Here is an 18877-nt window from a genome sequence, read left to right as displayed (position 1 = left end):
AGGAGGAGAACAATGAACGGCACTGTCGAGAGTATTAAACAATGTGTCGGAGCAGACAAACGGAGTCCTTTTAGGGAGAAGATTCCAAAGAAGGGGAGAACCAGTTAACTAGCTGTCAGTTTCGAATAATCAACGCCTGGCGTATTCAAGGGACTAGCAGTGTGTGGTCAATTGAAAAATGGCTGCAAGTCCTCCTTCGAATTTGGGATCATTGCATGCAATCCATTGACACTTCATGGCGTTTTCCCTCCTGTATTCGGGTCACCAGGAATATTGTAAGACATGAATTGGACCAATAATCTATCAATCCTGTCCTCCAAGCCAGGTATTCTGTTTGAGATCGAGGTATACTACCATTCGAGATGATGTACCAAATGGCCCTTAAATCTTCCTGATAACCTGCGGTAATACACAGCGTTCCAGTCAAGCAATGTTTCCCAGGGGTATTTATAATTATATTGAAGCTCGTAGTACTCTTTAGTATGTGTATTTTTCTCATAACCGTTGCCATGGTTATATAATATTAAAACATAGCTAAGGCTAGGGGCAATACACAAAATACTGTATCATGCGATGCTTGAGATTTTACTTCAAAGGGGAGAGGGAATCAGGCTTTATCCGAGGGAACAGCTTCTCGGCCAGATGTTCAGGAGTCGCATGATAGGGGATTCAATGCAAATGAGACGTCGGCTGCTCATTTTTAGCTGAGGTTGTATGTGGCCGCCCCTTGATGTTAATTTCTCCTAGCAATTTGGCTAGCTATCACAGAATTGAATAGTAAGCCAATGCCTTGCTGGACGGATATGACCGAGATATCAATATACAGATCTGCTCTCTTGTTGATATCAAGTTTCCTCTTCCCTAAAGAGGCACCTGGACAAACAGCCAGCAGCCAGGACTTAAAGACTGGTATTTCGATCGATCTCTTTTCCCTGTTAATAGCTGCAGCGAAAATCAACAGGTCAGCATGAAAAAATATCTAAAAAGACCAATTAACTATTGGGGGTAACGAGGGTATTTGTTTTATCCTTGCCCTAGTACTTCGTACATGTTTCTTTCTCGCTGCTAACTATCTGAGGCTGCAGGTTTTGGCGGGAAATCAGGGGGGCCATCCATCCATCAGCTCTATTAATCCTCCGTATTACTCCTAGAACAGGAGACATCGGGAAGAAAAAGAAAGACACTGACGGAAAGAAGGAAAGAGGCCAAAAAAAATAAAAAATAAAAAAAAATTGATACAGCCACTTGAAATTGATGTCATAGCTGGCATCTTCTTCAAGAAACGAAAAATACATGTTCTCTCGCCCCCGGCCGGAGATTAGGACAGCCGCAGATGAGACCGGTCATCTTTGATAATATCGAATTCTGAGCTCCATGGAAAACATCATTCGAGACGCGGAGGCATGGCGCGAGATCGGAAGCAGCACAGTCTCTGCTTTCAAAGGCAGGAAGAAGAAGAAGAAACAGATATTTCAGCGGAAAAAGAAACTTTTAGGACTATTCTTTACGGTTTCGGGCCTGCTCCGCGGTTTCCAGTTGATTGGAATCTACAGCGTTTGGATCTTTTGAGGATTATCCACCCGCCGGGAAGGGAGACGCACTTCCGCTGCCGCTGGGGAGCTGGTGGATATATAGCGGACGCAGTATACATGTGCTAACTATATATAAGCATGCCCTTGACGGTCCTCCATAGGCTGATACTCGAAGGCACGCCTGGAGTATAAAAGTTGACAAAAAAAAAAAAAAAAAAAGACGGACTTTATATTCAGGACTGGATGATATTATGATAGATACGTGCCAGTCGATCGCATTGCAGAGAGATCACATCGCTATACGAGACCCAAGCAGTTCCTATAGGGGAGAAAAACTAGTAGTGGAGGGGATCATCTCAGATCATTGAAGACGTGGAAGTGGGCTTCCGCAAGCCATTGGCTGGCCGGTGGATAAGATATTGGAAAGAGGTGGTGCAGCAGAGGCAGCGAGGCGCCGGAGAAATGAGCTGGTTGGCCATGCAAACACCGAGCAATGGCTGTCCCCGGGGACCCAGCATTCAGGTCCCTGGGAGCCGGAAGCGCTATCGTATACGCCGCCGCAAGCCAGTACGTGGTCCTCCTGTGGCCTGTGTCGAGCAGCAGCAGCAGTGGGAAAGCCTTCGACTGGGCATCAATCAACCTGGCAGTCTGGTTTGCGATATCGATAGGACCGGGGGGGGATGAGTGGGGGGAATCCATAAGCCTTGGACGCACGACGACCATAGGGGATCAGTGGATGTTAAGGCTGCGTTTTCGTGTAGCTGCTGCATGATAAGAGGACGTTCTCGCCCAACGCAAAGCAGCGTCACTGACGCCAATCTCCATGGGGGGAAGGACAACTCAGCAGCCAGCCATGCTGCTTGGTGAATACGTGGTGGGATCAATCGCCCATGGAGCGCATGCAACTTCGCCGTTTGTTTGGCTTAGGCTCAAACACGTACCTTGCAGAAATCAAAAGACAACCAGGCCTCAGCAGACCAGGGTTGTTCGCAAGCCACCAACGTCTGGCCTGTCTGGGCGCGAGGGTGAGGCTCTTCTGCAAAAATCAAGCTGCAGCTCCCAAATATTGGCCCTGTTTTTCACCTGGGTTAGCTGGTATTAAGCCGAGCTGGTGCTTAAGTAACTTACTACGGAGTACTAACGGGGGCGAATCGACTTCGTTCGTGTCGACCTGCCCGCCCTGTCGATTCGGAGCAATATCGCAAACAGGTCATCAAGATGAAACCAAGGGCCGGAATCCACCAATCTGACAACGTTGAAGCCGGCTGCATGGAAAAGGGAGCCCCTTTTTTTATACGCAACTTCCGGGCCGTCAGTTGATCCACAGCCGCCCCCATCTCACCCTGAAGGATAAAAGGCCCTAGGGTGAAATGATATGAGCTAATGGGCTGTTAACAGAGCACAGGGCTTGGGCGTCCCTTAGAATGGGTTTGTGGCTCTCGGTTTAACTGCTTCCCCCTCTCTTGAGACGGCACAAGATTGGGGAAGACGTCTTCTAGAAGAAGCCCTCCCTCGGCGATCGTGGGGAGGTTGATGGTGCCTGGGAGGGGGGTGGCCATGATCTCCCAACCCACTCCCCAACGAGGATCAGAGATCTTCTCGTCTTACGGAGCACAGCAAGACAACATGTTTACAGAGAGTCATTCCCATAGTGCGTGAATTTGGCTTTCTCGCCTTCTTCGATGTGGATTCCAGAGCCGTTCCAAAATCCTGGGTGACGGTATTTGGTTGAACGCCTCTCGAGAGGAGCTAAGTGGAGGCAATGTACATCAATTGGTGCACTATTCCACAATTATTCCATACAAGAGGCGAAAGGGCTCTGCTCTAGTTGAGCCAAAACCAAGCCAAAAAGCAAAGGGAGGGGGAGGAATAGGGAAAAGAAAAGATGGTAACTAAGGGTACGAAAAAAAAAGCACTCTGACGCCCTCTCACACTCATAAACCACCACTGGTCTTGGAGGAATACGATACGGCGGGAGGGGTTTTACCTGACTGGTGGTATCAATATTGAATGGAGGATATCAACGTATAATTTTTTTGAGGGCTTGGGGGTTGACTTTTGGCCCGGAGCGAAGACACAAAACGGCACTAGTGAGGGCCCAGGGATGGGATGGATGGACTCGTTTATTATTCTTTTTTAACCAACATTTTGTGTTCCATTTTGACAATCACCCGGCCGTTGCGTAAGGAGAGGAGCAACTGTGCTGTTCTCCCCCCTGTGCCTTTTTAACCCACGATTAAGCAAAGTGCCCGGCTGCAGGGGATAATCGTGAGTATACCTTCCTCTTGCGCGTGAGGGAAAAAAATAAAAATAAAAATAAAAATAAAAAAACACAACGTATCCACCATTTGATCCGCTTCCCGTAAGGCGTGCAACGTGGGATGGCAAAGTATGTACTCACTTAAGAGCTGGACAAGCGGAATCGGTTCGTTGAGCGATTAGTGAGAGGGGAGCTTCCGAGACGCGGATGGGGGTTGCTTTCTATTTTGTCTCCACAGCCAGGCATGCTGAAAGATTGGACATTTATATGATTAGCGTGTGCTGATGGCTTCCAGCATGCTCTAGCGGCGTTTATTCGTTGGGGGTTCCGCGGGATAACCTGCCAGAAGGGATTGAGTCAATCAGAAGATAGAGAAGTAAACATAGGAGGAATTGAGAACCGCAGAAAGTCCACCGGCTGCGGTCAGAAATCCGCCCAGAGCCACTCAACGGCTTCAATCATCCGGATGCCCGCTTCACAGCCCTAATCGAAATTCTGGAATGTTACTATGCATGGTGTACAGAGCGGTGCAGCCAACGAAGAGGGATGCCTTCACACCCTCACCACCTCGTAGGAAGCAGCTCCCTCTCGCAGGAGAGTACGAAGACAAGCTCGTTCTCGTACCCGAGGCACCAGGAACCCGTCACTGTCACACTCGTGAAGCTGGCTTCCTTTGTCCCTCCCCCCCCTTTTTTTACCCTTTTCCATGCCGCGTTCGCGTCCAGGGGGGCCCACAACCGGCGTCTATAACAGACGATGAATGACGAGCCCTGTGGGGAAGATTAGCATCGCACCATGAGAGAAGAGGCGAGGTTTCGAAGTTAAGCATATAGCCGTTCATAACGCAACTATAATATAATAACGGCTTACCTGAGAAATATAATAATATAATGAAGAATCAGGAAAAGGAATCATAATTAAATACAGACCCTCTTGCATGTATCATGTTGGACCACAGCGGGAATGGGTGTATGCAGTATCCACGTGTGTATTCTCCCGCTGTTCCTATTCCTTTTTCCGTGCGATTGAGATTCAAGAGACAATGAGCTGGACGTTAGCCTGCGTCTGACCGAAGGACACGAACGACTCATAACTCATATCTCGGTCTAGGCAGAGGTAATTTCGCGGTCTTCGTATTTCCGTGTGAGCGTTCAGGGGGGGTTGATACATAAGTATGTCTTCCCACGCAAGTTTGACAAGGGCTCTCCTTGGGGGTTCCTCGTAAGCTGCAAGCTAAATAAAAATAAAAATAAAAAAATTCATCAGCCCTGGCAGGGCAGGGCCGACGAATGACACATGTCCTTTGTACTATAAAGCGGGCGGAATTGCCATCGAGCCGTTACACTACCGCAGCGGGCCCGCTCCTTTACATACTTATTCCGGTGGTGTTATTCGCAGGGGAGGGTCCAGGTTCTGTTCCTGCATGGTCCCTCAACCTCCAGAACTTCAAATGCTCACTTCCCATCGGTTGTGTGTGTTGGTTGTCGGTTTTCTGATTCCTCCAGGATGCAACGCTGCTCCTATCCAGCTCAAACGGTCGACTTCAAAACCGTTGGTGATCGATGGTTCCGTTTGTAACGGCGCTCGTCCAGCCATTGGGTGATAAACTGCCGATAGACGGCAAGGAAATATGTATATATGTAGAGACAAAAAAGAAATACCGTCCCAAGCACGACTGGTGCTGGGTTATGGGAAGCAAGGATTTCGATCTCGACCAAGTTTATCTGGCAAGCCCTCCTGCACGGTAAATATCTGTCAAAGTGTAGCAGCTTTGGTAGAAAAAATGTGTCAATATCCGCCATGGCATGTTGCAGAGATCTTCTTTTGGGGGATCCTCAGCTGGCATGATGCTCAATAGTCTGCATTATTGCAATCGTCACCGTACATTAATGATTCAAGTAAGCTGGATTGGCGTCAGTCTGGTGTCTAGTCGGTATTTGGCCACCGATCTTGCTCTGCAGTAGCTTGCATCGCTTCAGCCAGCAACCTAAAAGGAAATTAAGAACGGTGGCCATCTTTCCCTTCGCTCTCCTGCTTCCCCCCAACCATCACCACGCACTGATGAGCGGGTGTGTGACCCCATAACTTGACCTATAACCCCTACGCCATCGTAGTACATGTCCTGTGCTAGGTAGGCTATCAGCGGGAATAAACAAAAAAAGAGCTGTCGTCTGAAGCAGTCCTTTGGACAGCAGGGCCCATCGAAGAGCACGCCCAGGCAGCAACTATCGACCTAGTCACAGAGGTTTGAAGTTGGGACCCAGAGATTAGGTTGAGCAGAGAACTAGCCGTTTGCTCGATGATCTGGACCAGATAAATTGAGTAGAAATGGAAGCCAACGGGAGACTTCTGCCTCTGTACGGAGCGCGCTAGTTACAGCTGCGGCAAGCCAGCTTCTAGACCAACCGTCCTCCTCGAACTTCTAGACTTTCTCTCGGGCTCTCTTCTCCGTTCTGCACATATGTACCAAGGCGAGGAGCGAGAGACAGGACAGGCCGGCTAAGAGAGACCATAATAGGTGGTCTGTCCATGCTGCAGGTTATCTGTCGAGTGGCTAGAGGCAGGCCTGCTAGTTCTTTCGAGACAAGATGATATATCGGATTTCTTTGGCATGATCCGTCAGGAGATCGGCGTAAAGGCGAAGAAGATGACTGATCGCTACACCCTTCCCGTGGTTGGGGTTCAGTGCTGCCGAACCTGTTTGTATAACGATGTGCCTCTCTCCCGCCACACCCACAAGCCTCAGTCCAGGACTGCACATCCGGCTATACAATCCTCATCTGGGCTGGGACAGGTTTCCCTCTTCTGGGGGGGTGTGGAAGCATCCCTGGCTGAAGGAAGCGAGAGCGCAACCAGGACGGAGCTGTGGCTGGAACTGCTGCAGCCGCAACGGACAGAAGTGAGGCGCACCGTGGAACTTCTAGGGCGAGATCGAAATCGCAAACCGGTTCTTCTTTGTGTGCGGCCCGAGTTGTTCTATCTGCAAGATGGCGAGCTAAAGATGTGTATGCGTTGAGTACGAATATCTCAGCTCCTGTTGCAAAGGAGTTAACGAGCTGCCTGTTTCTGACGGCGTATCCCTCCCGAAACAGCTCGATTTCTCTTTTGAAACCGACGAGCTAGCCAGGGGCAGCAGAAGCGCCTGGGATCCAGTGGAGCAGGGCCAATGATAGACTGCTATGCTCCGTTCTCTGGGAGAAGCTTTTGTAAATTTTCAACTCTGTATACTTCGTGTTATAGGAGTCCTTTTTTTCCCTTTCGAATACATAATATAAAGGTAAATAAAGTAGCGAGCTGGTAAACTCACCCGGCACCAGAACCAAGGGTCGAGCAGAGTTAGCCAGGGCCCTCTCTGACAGGGAGCTCCAGCGATAGTTATCCACTCCGGCCTCTAGCAGCTGTCGAGCTGTCTGTTTCCTAGCCACTTCTCGCGTGAGCTCTTGCTCCCTCTGCGGGTCGAGACACAGCGCGGTTCCAAAGCTGACGACCACCGGCCAGATATCAAATTATCAAATAACTCATACGCAAGATCTAAGCTGGAGGAGAGGAGGACGAAGCAGACGCAGAAGAAGCAACGGGCTGACGTCCCTCTGCTTCCTCCGTCGCCCGTCCGCGCCGCTGAAACCAACCCTGTCTGTCCTAGGCATCCACGGCATGTAATTTGGATACTGACCTAGGCGTTGGCCTCTCTGCTCCAAGCCGAACCCGCCGGTAAGGTAGAGATGCAGCGAGGCAAGGCACAATCTCAGGCAAGTAAACGGTGCACACGTCCGCCCATTCGCCTCTCTTTTTGCGTTTATCTTCTTATGCTGTCGATAATCCTGCTGGACAGAGCCTATCATGAAGCAGAGAAAAGCGCAGAAAATCCTGCATGGGCATTGAAGTTATTTTTTATTTTTTTTTTATTTTTTATTATCTTCAAAAAAAAAAACCCCTTGCTTGCTCCAGCATCTCTGTCGGAAGAGTCGTGTTTCATCTTCTTCATCAGCCCCTTTTTTGCAATTTCACACTTTTTTTTTTTTTTTCAAACCTGACTCTCGCCATCTGTTTCTTCTGATGGAGGAGAGAGAGAGAGAGAGAGAGAGAGAGAGAGAGAGAGAGGGTAAAGTAAAGCCCAGAGCAGAGTATATGCACCCGAGTATGCATCTTCCTGCGTAAGAGTAAGGCCGCTGCGAGAGCTCGTCACAGAAAGCTTTTCTTCTTCCCTCCATGCAGGCTCGCTCTGACTCTGGCTTGACTTGATGGACTGGACTGACTCAATAAGCGGGCCGGCGAGAAACAGTTCTGGCCATAACGCCGATTCTGAGAGATGGGCTGGCATGGATGGCTGCTGCAGTTGCTTTTTCATCTTATCATCTTCCGTCTCCCTGTACGTACGGATACTCTGTACTCCGTCCTCTGTAGCCTCCGTCTCTGTCTCTGCCTCTTCTTCTTCTTCTGCTGGCTGCTTCGAACGCTTCTTCTCTTCGTTTCTTTTCTCTCCAAGGCAGCACAAAGAAGCAAAAGAGAAGCCAGACTGAAAAAGCAAAGAAGCGGCCAATTTGCAGTCTAAGGAGAAGGTTAGCAAAAAAAAAAAAAAAAAAAAAAAAAGGAACAATTAAGAAGGAAAAAGCAAGGGGGAAAAATAAGAAATACTAAGGGCAAGGGAAAAAAACCGATGGAGTTACAGGGCTTCATCTTACAGTGTTTGTTGAAAGGGGGTTTAAGTCCTTATTTTTTTTCTTTTCTTTTTCTTTTCTTTTCTTTTCTTAGTGATAGTAATTATTTTGCTATTTCATTTTTTTTTTTTTTTTTTTTTTTTTTTTTTTTTTTTTTCAACTTGGTAATAGAATCAGGAAGATGGGGAGACTGAGAAATGTATATTAGTATGAGACGCTGCTCTTCTGGATCGTCTCTCGTTCTTCTTCTTCTATCATTTTATATCCTTCAAGCGTATTCACTCCTTCATCTTCAACCTACCTCTTCCTCCTTAATCCATCCCTAGGAATCTCCAAGGGGGGGCTCTCTACTTAGCCGTCTACTCCTATTTCCTCTCTCGACTCCTTTCCGCCATCGCCGACCTTTCGACGAAGGAGCCAACAGCAACATTTGAATATCGTCTTGAACCTCCTACCGATCTCTCCCGGTGACCATCTATAGTCACTCAGAAAAAAGAAAAAGAATATACAGACGAAACGAGAAACGCCATATATTCAATACCCTCCTTTTTGACGCATTCAATCCTTTGGTCGTTCGGACTTTTTTTCGTGGGAGGGAATATTTTATTCACGGATATAATATATAACACGAACCAAAAAGCTGCTCTGTAACCGGAGGAGCAACGAGACTTGACGCTTACTTATCTTCCTGTTTGGGAGGGGATATCATATTCAGCTCCAATCCCCGGCGAGTGCCGCAGGTCTGCAATCATCGGTCAGCTGTACACAGCGTCCCAGGTTAGTCATTCTTCTTCTGCGTTCTGTGTCCCTTTTCTCTATTATTATACGTCCTATGCCTGCATGCGGGTTGATTTTCCTTGTGCTCCGGCCGAGGTATGACAGGATCCGATCCTTGTGAGGCTGCGAGCATCCCTGGACGTGCATGAGTAGATATTAATATCTCCTTGAACATTTGATATATATATATATATATATATATATATCCATATATATATCTATATTTGCCGGATGGATACCTGTGGACCTCAGTCAGCTAACTGGATGTACAACCAGGTCAACACAATGATTATCAGGGATCTTTCTGCTACCAACATGGGACGAGGTGCTTACGACACAACCGGCGTACCAAAGCCTCAACCGCCTCCCAAGCGGTAACATGTCGCCTCCCAGGACGATCTTTCTGATATCTCAACTTCTCTCTCTCTCTCTTTGCTCCCATCGATGCATACGTTCTGTTCTACATCATTTTTAATACTCGACCTTTTCGACGCCTCTCCTTTGTACGATCCTCTCGTACCTCCGACCACCCTCTTTTTTTATTTGATCATCGCTTTCCTCTTTCTCGGAGAGAATCGAAGGAAAAGGGATGGGAAAACGACCGATATTGTGACTGGTTGATGATTGGTCCAGAACAGAATTTCTTCCCGTCCTGGCGGCTACCAACAACCAACTTTTGAACACGGAACTAACAAACAAGGGGAGGAACAAAACCCTCGCTCTCTTGGGGCTAGCTCGCTCTTTGTTACCGGGCTGTGCGATGAGACGAACGACAAGGGAATATACCCCTCCAGTTGACATTTAAAGGACAGGCCGTTCGTCTGGACCGTTGCGCTCTCTGGTCGACCTGCTTCCTACCGATTCGTCCGGCCCCGTCATCCCGATACAACAACCTGCGCCCTTCCCCCCCCCTGCACCATGCATAGTTCCATTGGTCCTTTGAACGCCTCCAACTACTTGACCGGAGATTTCAAAACAGCCCGACCAGCTTCTTTCTCTTTCTTCTGGTCGCTTCGATCTGGCCCCAACAATATCTGTCGTCCTTCCTCCCTCGTCTTTCCGGCGTTTCAACCCCCTGCGGCCGCCGCCTCGTCTCTCTTCTCCCTCCTTTGTTCTCCTTTGGCTCCAAAAAAAATGGCTTTCCTCTCCTGGGTCTTTCTTCTGTTCGGCGTTTACCACATAGACGGATGGGATAGAATTGGCAACAACTGTTTTTTGGTTTCATCTTTTCCCTTTGTTCGCTTTCATTTGTTCCTGTCGTTTCTGCGCCTTTTCCTTTTTCCTTTGGGGGGTTATACCATTGAGATCTAGACTCATCGACTTCGCAGTCACTTTTTCTTCCACTCGCCTTCTTCGTCACCGGCTTCCTGCTTGCTTATAACACATCCTTTCGGCTCGTCCCGCCTAATTCTATCCAACAAGCGCCTTGCCGCAGAAGGCCCGGGAACTAACGGGTAGCATGAACAACTCCGTTTGTTCCTCCGTGCCTCTTGCATTCCTGTACCGCTCTTCGGGACGTGTTCTGGCAAGCGGGATAGCTGGCTGAGTTTTCATCTTCATGATACCTGTGCCGCCTTGACATTACTTTTGTTCATTGCTGAAGAAATGCCTTTACGACCAGTGCACTGTTTCCGTTGCCTCTTCCTTTTCACCCTTGTTTTGACAAAAAGCACCTACCTCTATCACCTTTTAATAACCCTTCTTCTTCTCCTTCGACTCACGATGTACTTCTATTGCCCGGGCTGGATTTCCCCTCTAATATCGACTTTTAGTGACCTCATTTCTTATTTTCTTTCCCATTTAGCCTGCCAGTTATGTCTTTTATTCAAGATACTCCCCCTCTTGCGACTGCTTTTCAACCTTTTCCTCTTTTTTTTTTTTTTTTTTTTTTTTTTAGCTCTCTGCGTTCCCCCCTGATGTTCTCTTTCCCCCAGTCTTTTTTCCTTTTTGACGCTTTCCTGTTGTTTGGGATAGATGGACCGGATAGACCGTTGTTGCAGTTGTTTTTTTTTTTATTTTTTTGCTCCCTATTTTCCTCTTTCCTTGGAGCGTCGTGTCGTACTAGACAGCATAGCATAGGTAGACAGAACTATACGTATCGATCATCATTGATTTATATTTTGAATCCTCTTGCTCCCCCTCGACGTCTTCGCGTCTCTTAATGTCCGTCCACTCGTCGTTTTCATCACTTTTGATGTCTTTTTTAACACTCTTTATGCCAAGCCCGTTCCGGCGCTAAACCATATCGGGCGGTCCATCGTCATCAACCAAAAAGTTGAACTTCAAAAAGTCGACGGGAAAAGACGAACTTCTTCCGCTTCCTCACCTCCATCACTCCACTCCCTACCAGAGACACGATTAACCGAGACAAACCCGCCAGAGAGAACTGTTTGGGGCCTGTGACGGATACATATACCCTGCACAGCCGACTGGAAACCTCACAGGAGCCGATCACCTCCCCTTTGCTTGCGGAAATCTAGTTCCTGACCGAGTTGACGTCAAGAAAACAAAGTCAGCTCCGTCGTCCCAGGCCGTATACGAACCAAAGAGATGGCAGATACAAGCTCAACACCCGGCCCCAAGCCCAGTAGCAGCGTTAAGCTGGTTCTACTTGGTGAAGCAGCAGTTGGAAAGGTTTGCTTCCCTTCTGGTTTAAGTCCGCCTCTTCACCCTTTTCTGTCCGGCGGCGCTCTCTCCATCACGCCAGCTAACAAGATTATCTTCATCCAAATAGTCATCTCTCGTTCTGCGATTCGTAAACAATGACTTCCAGGAGAACAAGGAACCTACAATCGGAGGTAAGCCGGCCGCTGTTTTTTCCCGGAAAAGTGCTGCCTGTTGGGCTGTCTGACTCCTACCCGTAAACAGCTGCCTTCCTGACCCAGAAATGCTCCCTGCCCACCCGTACAATCAAGTTCGAGATATGGGATACCGCCGGCCAAGAACGTTTCGCATCTCTTGCTCCCATGTACTACCGAAACGCCCAAGCCGCCCTCGTCGTATACGACCTGACCAAACCATCCTCCCTGATCAAAGCCAAACACTGGGTTGCCGAACTCCAGAGACAAGCAAGTCCCGGAATTGTCATTGCCTTGGTCGGTAACAAGCTTGATCTGACAAGCGGTGACGGCACATCGGCCTCAGCCGGTGACCCTGCGCAGGCCCGGGACCCCGCCAATCAGGGCGAAGAGGGAGAGACTCAAGGGGGCAGCGGCGGAAACGACGAACAAGATGACGAACGGGATGGTTCTCCCAATGGCGATGCCAGAAAAGTATCAACACAAGAGGCTAGCTCATACTCTGAAGCCGAGGGTCTACTATTCTTCGAAACCAGTGCCAAGACCGGTTTCAACGTCGCGGAGGTATTCACAGCCATTGCAAATGCGATCCCCGAGGCAAGCCTTAAGAGTTCTAGGGGCGGTGCCGGGGCCGGTGGATCGTCTGGAAATGCCGGACTTGGTACTGGATCACGGCCTGGAGACGATTCGAGGATCAATCTTCGAGACAGAGGGCAGGTTGGTGCGAAGGAAGGCTGTGCTTGCTAGAATATGCTGTGTGTTTCAGTCTATTAATCCTGTTGTTGCGAGTTTTCTCTGTGTTTTATATGGTTTAGCCCACACTACATTCCATGTGTCCTTTTTTTTCTTTTTCGTTTAATCTTTAATATGCATTTTGATTCCTCTACATACTTTCCACAAGGCTGCTGTCTCTTTTGGCGAGCTGGTTGATACTGTACCTATGCGATGTTTCAGTGAACAGATACTCTCCAAGTGCTTCTATTAAATCCACTCTACATATATAAGGAGAACAAACGAAAACTAAATAAAGACAGACTGGGGCTTGCTACGCAGTGTACATATTCGTCTGTTGAGCTGCGAGGCTACCAGGGCAGCCAAATTGCTAATGCTTTTTTATATCATCAACCTCCTATATAGTAAGCATATATATACCTCTAGTCACAGCCAGCGCATTATTATTATACTAACGCCACTGCGCCCAGGGAAAGAGTCAGATAAAATAAACCCGTGGATAATAAAAGCCACTGCTACAATGCTAATCAAACAGCTGCCAATGTTGCTTGAACATTAAAGAAGCCACATCATATCATTTATCATCTCAGCATCACAGCCAAAAGGGAAAGTAGAACCTTAACAAGAGAAAAATGGAATGGCGCCTGTTTCCCCTGGTATATAGATAGCGTAGTTGACATAGGGAATAATCTGACCAAAAGCATAAAGATGCGATATAATGTGCCACGCGATTCTAAATGCGAGAATGGGAGGGTATAGTGGATGCTTTGGTTTATTTGTTCATAAAATTGTGTATTCAAAGGTGTAGGCGATTCGTAGCCTTGCGTGGGAGTTAGTTGGTCAGAGTCCCTTACTCGCCGTGGTGGCTGTGGTACGGCCCAACGAAGCTTTTGGTATGTCTATCTCTGTCTCTACAAGTTCGAGCCCAGAGAGACTGGGGTAGCGGCGGCTAAAATTTAGTTCCCAGTCTTCCGAAGAGTTGGAGACTTGTCTGGTCGATCGGGGGTGTTGTGAGGAGTTATATTCGCTATTGCCAGTTTGGTTGGCTGATTGAATTCCGGTTCGTAAACTCTTGGGCTTCGGGGGTGCTACTGGGCGCTGGGCAGCACGGGAGGTAGTTGATGAGGTCTGGTGCTGCCCGGTGTTATATTTAAGGCCGATAGAGGGGGGATCTTTATCTTTTGAAGGTTGGGACCGGAAATCAGGTGTATGAGAAGTCGCAGGGGCGGATGTATATGATTGCATAGTAGATGACGCTGGCCGTTCTGGTAATGGGGACTCGAATCTTTTGGCTTGTGGATTAGGTATTGCGTCTGTGTATCGTCCATATCCTGATGCTGTCTTGACAGGTGGTGCCTTTTCCGTCTCCTTCAATAAAGACTGGACCTTGTTTTCAATGGCAGCAGCTCTACTGCCACTTCCTATACCTAGTCCCACAGCGCGCGAGGGGCCTCCTTCTCGTTCATTCAACTGCGAGCGATACTGGGCAGCAGCCTCAGCAACCCTTCTTTCCTCCATGGATAATCGACGTCTTTCCATTTCTCGTTTCATTTCAGGTGATATATCGTCTGCGTCAACATTGTCATATCCACGACCATCGTCGCTCAGCTCCGTTACCTCGGAGCCAGTGATGGGAGTAAGGTGCTGTGTGTCATTTTCAGGAGATGGGGTTTGATTCCTATCATGAGGAGCGTTGTTTTCAAAGCGGCGGAAAGCGTCTCCGAAGCGGCCTGCGAGGAGGGTCTTGGTGCCTGATAAAGAAAGTGAGGATAAACTACCGCGTTTGGCATGTTTGGATCCACCACTTAGGCGCTTCTCGCGCTTCCGGCTCAACTCTTCCTCTTCCTTAGCTTTAAGGAAATCAACGTCCGACATGTTGGATGGCTGGCTGTATTCGAGATCATGTTCACCAACGGATGGGCGTAGCAACGTTTCATCCTCGTCTGACGAGCGTTCGCGACCTCTATCCCTAAGATACTCTAATCTCGATGCGACATATGCAGCAGTAGGCCTAGATTTCGAGTTTGCGGATTTCGAACGGGTTAGCGGGTCTGCAATATCAGAAGCCGTTGGCCGGGTACCTTCCAAAGATGGCCGTGAAGATGCCGGCGATCTAGGAAGGTCCTCCGCTTGAATAGGTTTAGAGTCAAATCTGGCAAAACTGGGCCGAGTCGATAAGCTGCCGCTGTGCACACGGGGATGATCGTGACCGCTACTCTCACGAGAACTTCCGGACGCTTGTTTCTTGTGTGATTGGCTCGGGAATCTATGCAACGGTCTTTGGGATAAGGAGGGACTCTCTGATCGCTGGTTTACTGGTGAGGGGGATGTCATCGTGCCAGTGGATACCATAGTTGGTTTCTGTGGTGTTGGCTGCTGTATAGGGACTTGTTGACGAGAGGGTTCCGCCCTCAGATATGGTGACGAGACCAGCTTTTTATCTGATGCTAACGGGTCTATCCGGGTAGTAGTATGGTGCATTCCAAGAGTAGGACTTGGCTGTGGAGATACTGCAGGCTTCGAGAATGCTTCATCGGCAAGAGCATTCGTGACTCTTTTAGATAAATCATCAGGGTTGGCAGTCGATTCTGTATTGGTCGATTCAAAGTTGAAAGTGCCACCCTTTTCATGAAGGAGGGAGAACTGATCTAGAGTTGGGAATCGTGAAGAGAGTTCATCCGTACTGACGTTCCGTTTAGTTCCATCAAGTGCCGCAAATGGGTCACCGGAAACCCTAAGAGGAGAAGGACTGGGTTTCGATGCAGTCTTTTGGTCGGTAGGCTTGACTGGTCTTCCTCTCCGCATCGGCGCAATGTCTGGAATAATCTTTGTTTCCTGAATGGGCGGCGTGAAGGTGGCACCAACTTTTGGTGGTTCCACTGGAGTGGAAGTCGGTAGCTGCTGGCTTCGTCTAGATTCGGAATGTGAATGGTCGGAATAAATCTACGTGGGAAAATAGTTAGTTTTTAAGACGCGCGGATATTAGATATATTGTATAAGTACGCACGTCTCGAATTGGCACTTCTTTTCCTCGCATATGACATGTTTCACGTAAAACCTGATAAATATTGGGCCTGTCTTTGGGGTGTTCTTTAAGCATAGTGGCTGAATCGAAAGAATTTAATGTTAGCTTGAAAAGGGACCTTGACATCAAAAGTGACAGAGCAAACATACCAATCAAAAGTTTCAGTCTATCTGAGAAGGGTGGGTAGGCGGGATACTTGAACTTTGCGTTCAAAATAGCCATCTGGCCGCCCTCATCAAAAGGGGTGGTATAGTAGCATAGCTTGTACAACAGAACGCCAAGGGCCCAGATATCGCTTTTCTCATCGATCGGCTGTTTTCTATAGACATCTATCATTTCCGGACTTCGATACTGTAGGGTTGTGTGCCTCTGGACATCATCTTCGATCAGTCTACCTTCGGCGGCGGAAGTAGCTGCAGGTCTAGGAGGAGCTGCAGAACCAAAATCACACAGCTTGTAGCAGCGTGAAGGGCCGTTCCCGGAGATCAGGATGTTTTCAACCTTGAGGTCCCTATGCAGGAGTGGTGGCTTGAGATAATGCATACAGGCCACACCTTCGGTGACGTCGCCAAATATCTTCAAGATCTCTGGTTCAGTCAATCGATTCTGTAGCCTGGTATTCATGAAGTCTATCAGGCCGCCACCAGCGCAATGCTCCATGAGCAGGAAGACCTCATATCCGCCGCCTTTGAGTTGTGACGCATGAGAATCAATATATGTAACGATATGTTTGTGTCCCTTCAGCCTCTTCATCGTTTCCACCTCCGTTCTCATGTTGGCGAGGGATGCCTTGTCCGGAACAGCGACCCGCTTCAAGACAGCAGTTTCGACGCCATCAACAGGCTTTGGGAGTCGAACGACGTAGACATGGGCGAATCCTCCTTCGGAAAGGTATTTCTCTACCACAACTCGATGGCTTCCAACCTGCACCTTGGTGCCGGCCATAAAGGTGCCTGCCGGCACAGGGGCGGCCGCCATCGGATTGGCATTCATGTGAAGCCCCAAAGATCGAATTGTAGGTTGTTATTGCGTACTGCTGTATGTTGAGAGAGAGGACCAGAGAGGACGACAGAGGTTCTTTGGGCGGTGTATATGCTTGTATAGTTAAAAGGGGTTTCTTTTCTTTGGTGTTCTTGTGTAGGTTGCTCCTTCAGGGGATCGACGTTCGTTCTTGTTGAGCGGTGATAGATAAGAGGGACAAGGAGATAGCTTCGGGCGGGAGGGAGTTCGACATCTAACGAGGCGCAGGCAACAGCGGCTATATAAGGAGGAGCCGGCAATACTCTGTAGACCCAGAGAGGTTTACAGCCTCATCATGCCCTGCATCCTCATACCCAACGTCGACAGTGTCAGCTTCATCATCGTCATGCAGCAACTTCAGGTACAAAAGTTGATCTCGGGGCAAGCTCAGATGGACAAGATCTGGCCAATCAGAGTGCGTTTCGGCGCAGGATCATCTTAGTTCCGCCCAGTATCTTATGTAATCCATTCGTGCCCGCCCGACGAGTTCGTTTTTTTAGCGGTTAAATAGTCGATTTGGAGGCTGCGAAGGTCACGAAGTACACCTGCATGACTCCAGGCAGCCGGCCAGACAGATAGTCCCTTTCTGAGTAAGGTGGGCAAAGCTAACGAGTTTCCTCCAACGGCTGTTTATGTCGTCCTCGCCTTCATTTCTCTGCGTGTTTCCGTGCATTTGGCCGCTTCAACCTGATTATCTAATCAGCGTAGTCACCTGACTTTTGGAATAACACTTTTCCGGGAGCTAGTGACTAATCAACTTTAAATGGAAACTGACCAATAAAAACAGGCGCTTCAGGACAGCCATAATAGGAAAAATCAAAACAAACAGAGGAAAACGTCTAAAAAGTGGGTCCTTCCCTTTCCCTTAAATTTTTATTTTGTCTTTATTTTGTCTTCATGCGACTCGCATCACAGCAACAACACGACAGCATCTGCACTGTTGGCATCAAACGACAGAAGGGAAACGCAGCAAACAGGCAGCCAGGCCAGGAGCAGCAGAAGAAGCGGATATTTGTGTGTGTGTGCGTGTGTGTACGTCTACGCTGCTGCTTCCACGAACGGTAGTAAATGATCAGTGTCAACACTGGCCTCCCACCAGATCTGTATGATAGTTCGTACTATTTCCTTGCCCGCTGTGCCTTCACCTCCAGTTATTCGTTACAACGTGTCCCAATCCCTCCACTCATCGCGGGCCGGTGTCAAGACTGGCTTCGATAGGTCAACAAGCAGCGCTGAGAATGGAGACTGGGCCGGCAAACAGGGATCTTTCGTGCTATCCGATTGGACTGCGGCCACTGCTTGGATGAAAAGGGGTGGGGAAGAGAAGAGAAAAACACATTTTAAAAAGACGAAGAGACAAGAAGAAGGGTGAGAAAGAAAAAAGAAAAAAAGAAGAGAAAAGAATACAAACGTTTTTCCCTCCACGCCATAAAGGCGGACATTGACATGTTAAAAATAATTTGATATTCCCCTTCGACTGCCACTCCTCCCCCAGAGAGCCAGAGCCCCAAGCCTGTCTCAGATTTCGGAGTCAGGACTCGATTCCTTTCACCCTTTTGCTTATCATTTCGTTCTCCCCAAACCGATCTATCTTATTCTCTTTGTACGAAAGTATCTGTGCGCAACGTGTGTTCAGCCTATCAAGGTATTTGACATCAAAACTCAGCGGTAAGCCAGAGATTGAAATGCCACTCTGCCTCGTTTCTCGTGGGAATTGCCGGCAAAATCGCTGGATTTTCTTGCTCTTATGGCCAATTTGCGATTCTGTGTTTTACTCATTGTTAATTCTTAGACTCGAAGCACTTTTCTCGCAATCGAAACGCTCTTCGATACTGATACACAAAGAACGCACCACGGCGCACGACGTTGTTGCACCCTCGTCCTTATCGAAAACGCCCACCAAAGTACCTCCTCGAGTCGCTCCCTTCAATTTAAACGAAATACTCGACAGCTTCATAGGAGGGGAAGTACAGTCCAAACTGGTGTCATACACACAAAAGGCCGCATACTGCATTGTGTGGTAGTTTGGGACCACAATGCATGAATTCTCTATTTATATGAGCAGAGATATACAG

General features: G+C 48.3%; 3 protein-coding genes across 3 annotated transcripts; 1 reads left to right on the top strand and 2 right to left on the bottom strand.

The window, feature by feature from the left end:
* Window positions 1-7630: 7630 nt before the first annotated feature.
* ARB_05680 (uncharacterized protein) lies at window positions 7631-8469 on the bottom strand (the record flags this gene model as incomplete). The annotated part of the gene is made up of 3 exons (XM_003016235.1): window positions 7631-7801; window positions 7823-8340; window positions 8460-8469. The coding sequence occupies 3 exons, from the start codon at window positions 8467-8469 to the stop codon at window positions 7631-7633; spliced, it is 699 nt and encodes a 232-aa protein (XP_003016281.1).
* Window positions 8470-11777: 3308 nt separating this feature from the next.
* ARB_05679 (uncharacterized protein) lies at window positions 11778-12772 on the top strand (the record flags this gene model as incomplete). The annotated part of the gene is made up of 2 exons (XM_003016234.1): window positions 11778-11982; window positions 12096-12772. The coding sequence occupies 2 exons, from the start codon at window positions 11778-11780 to the stop codon at window positions 12770-12772; spliced, it is 882 nt and encodes a 293-aa protein (XP_003016280.1).
* Window positions 12773-13597: 825 nt separating this feature from the next.
* ARB_05678 (uncharacterized protein) lies at window positions 13598-16775 on the bottom strand (the record flags this gene model as incomplete). Its single annotated transcript, XM_003016233.1, has 2 exons — window positions 13598-15655; window positions 15765-16775. 2 exons carry the CDS (start codon window positions 16773-16775, stop codon window positions 13598-13600), a joined length of 3069 nt encoding a protein of 1022 aa, XP_003016279.1.
* Window positions 16776-18877: the final 2102 nt, after the last annotated feature.

Source organism: Trichophyton benhamiae (assembly GCF_000151125.1).
Source record: "Trichophyton benhamiae CBS 112371 chromosome Unknown contig01145.0, whole genome shotgun sequence".
Lineage (NCBI taxonomy): Eukaryota > Fungi > Ascomycota > Eurotiomycetes > Onygenales > Arthrodermataceae > Trichophyton > Trichophyton benhamiae.
Note: the sequence above shows the minus strand (reverse complement) of the source record. Positions and strands in the feature narration are given on the sequence as shown.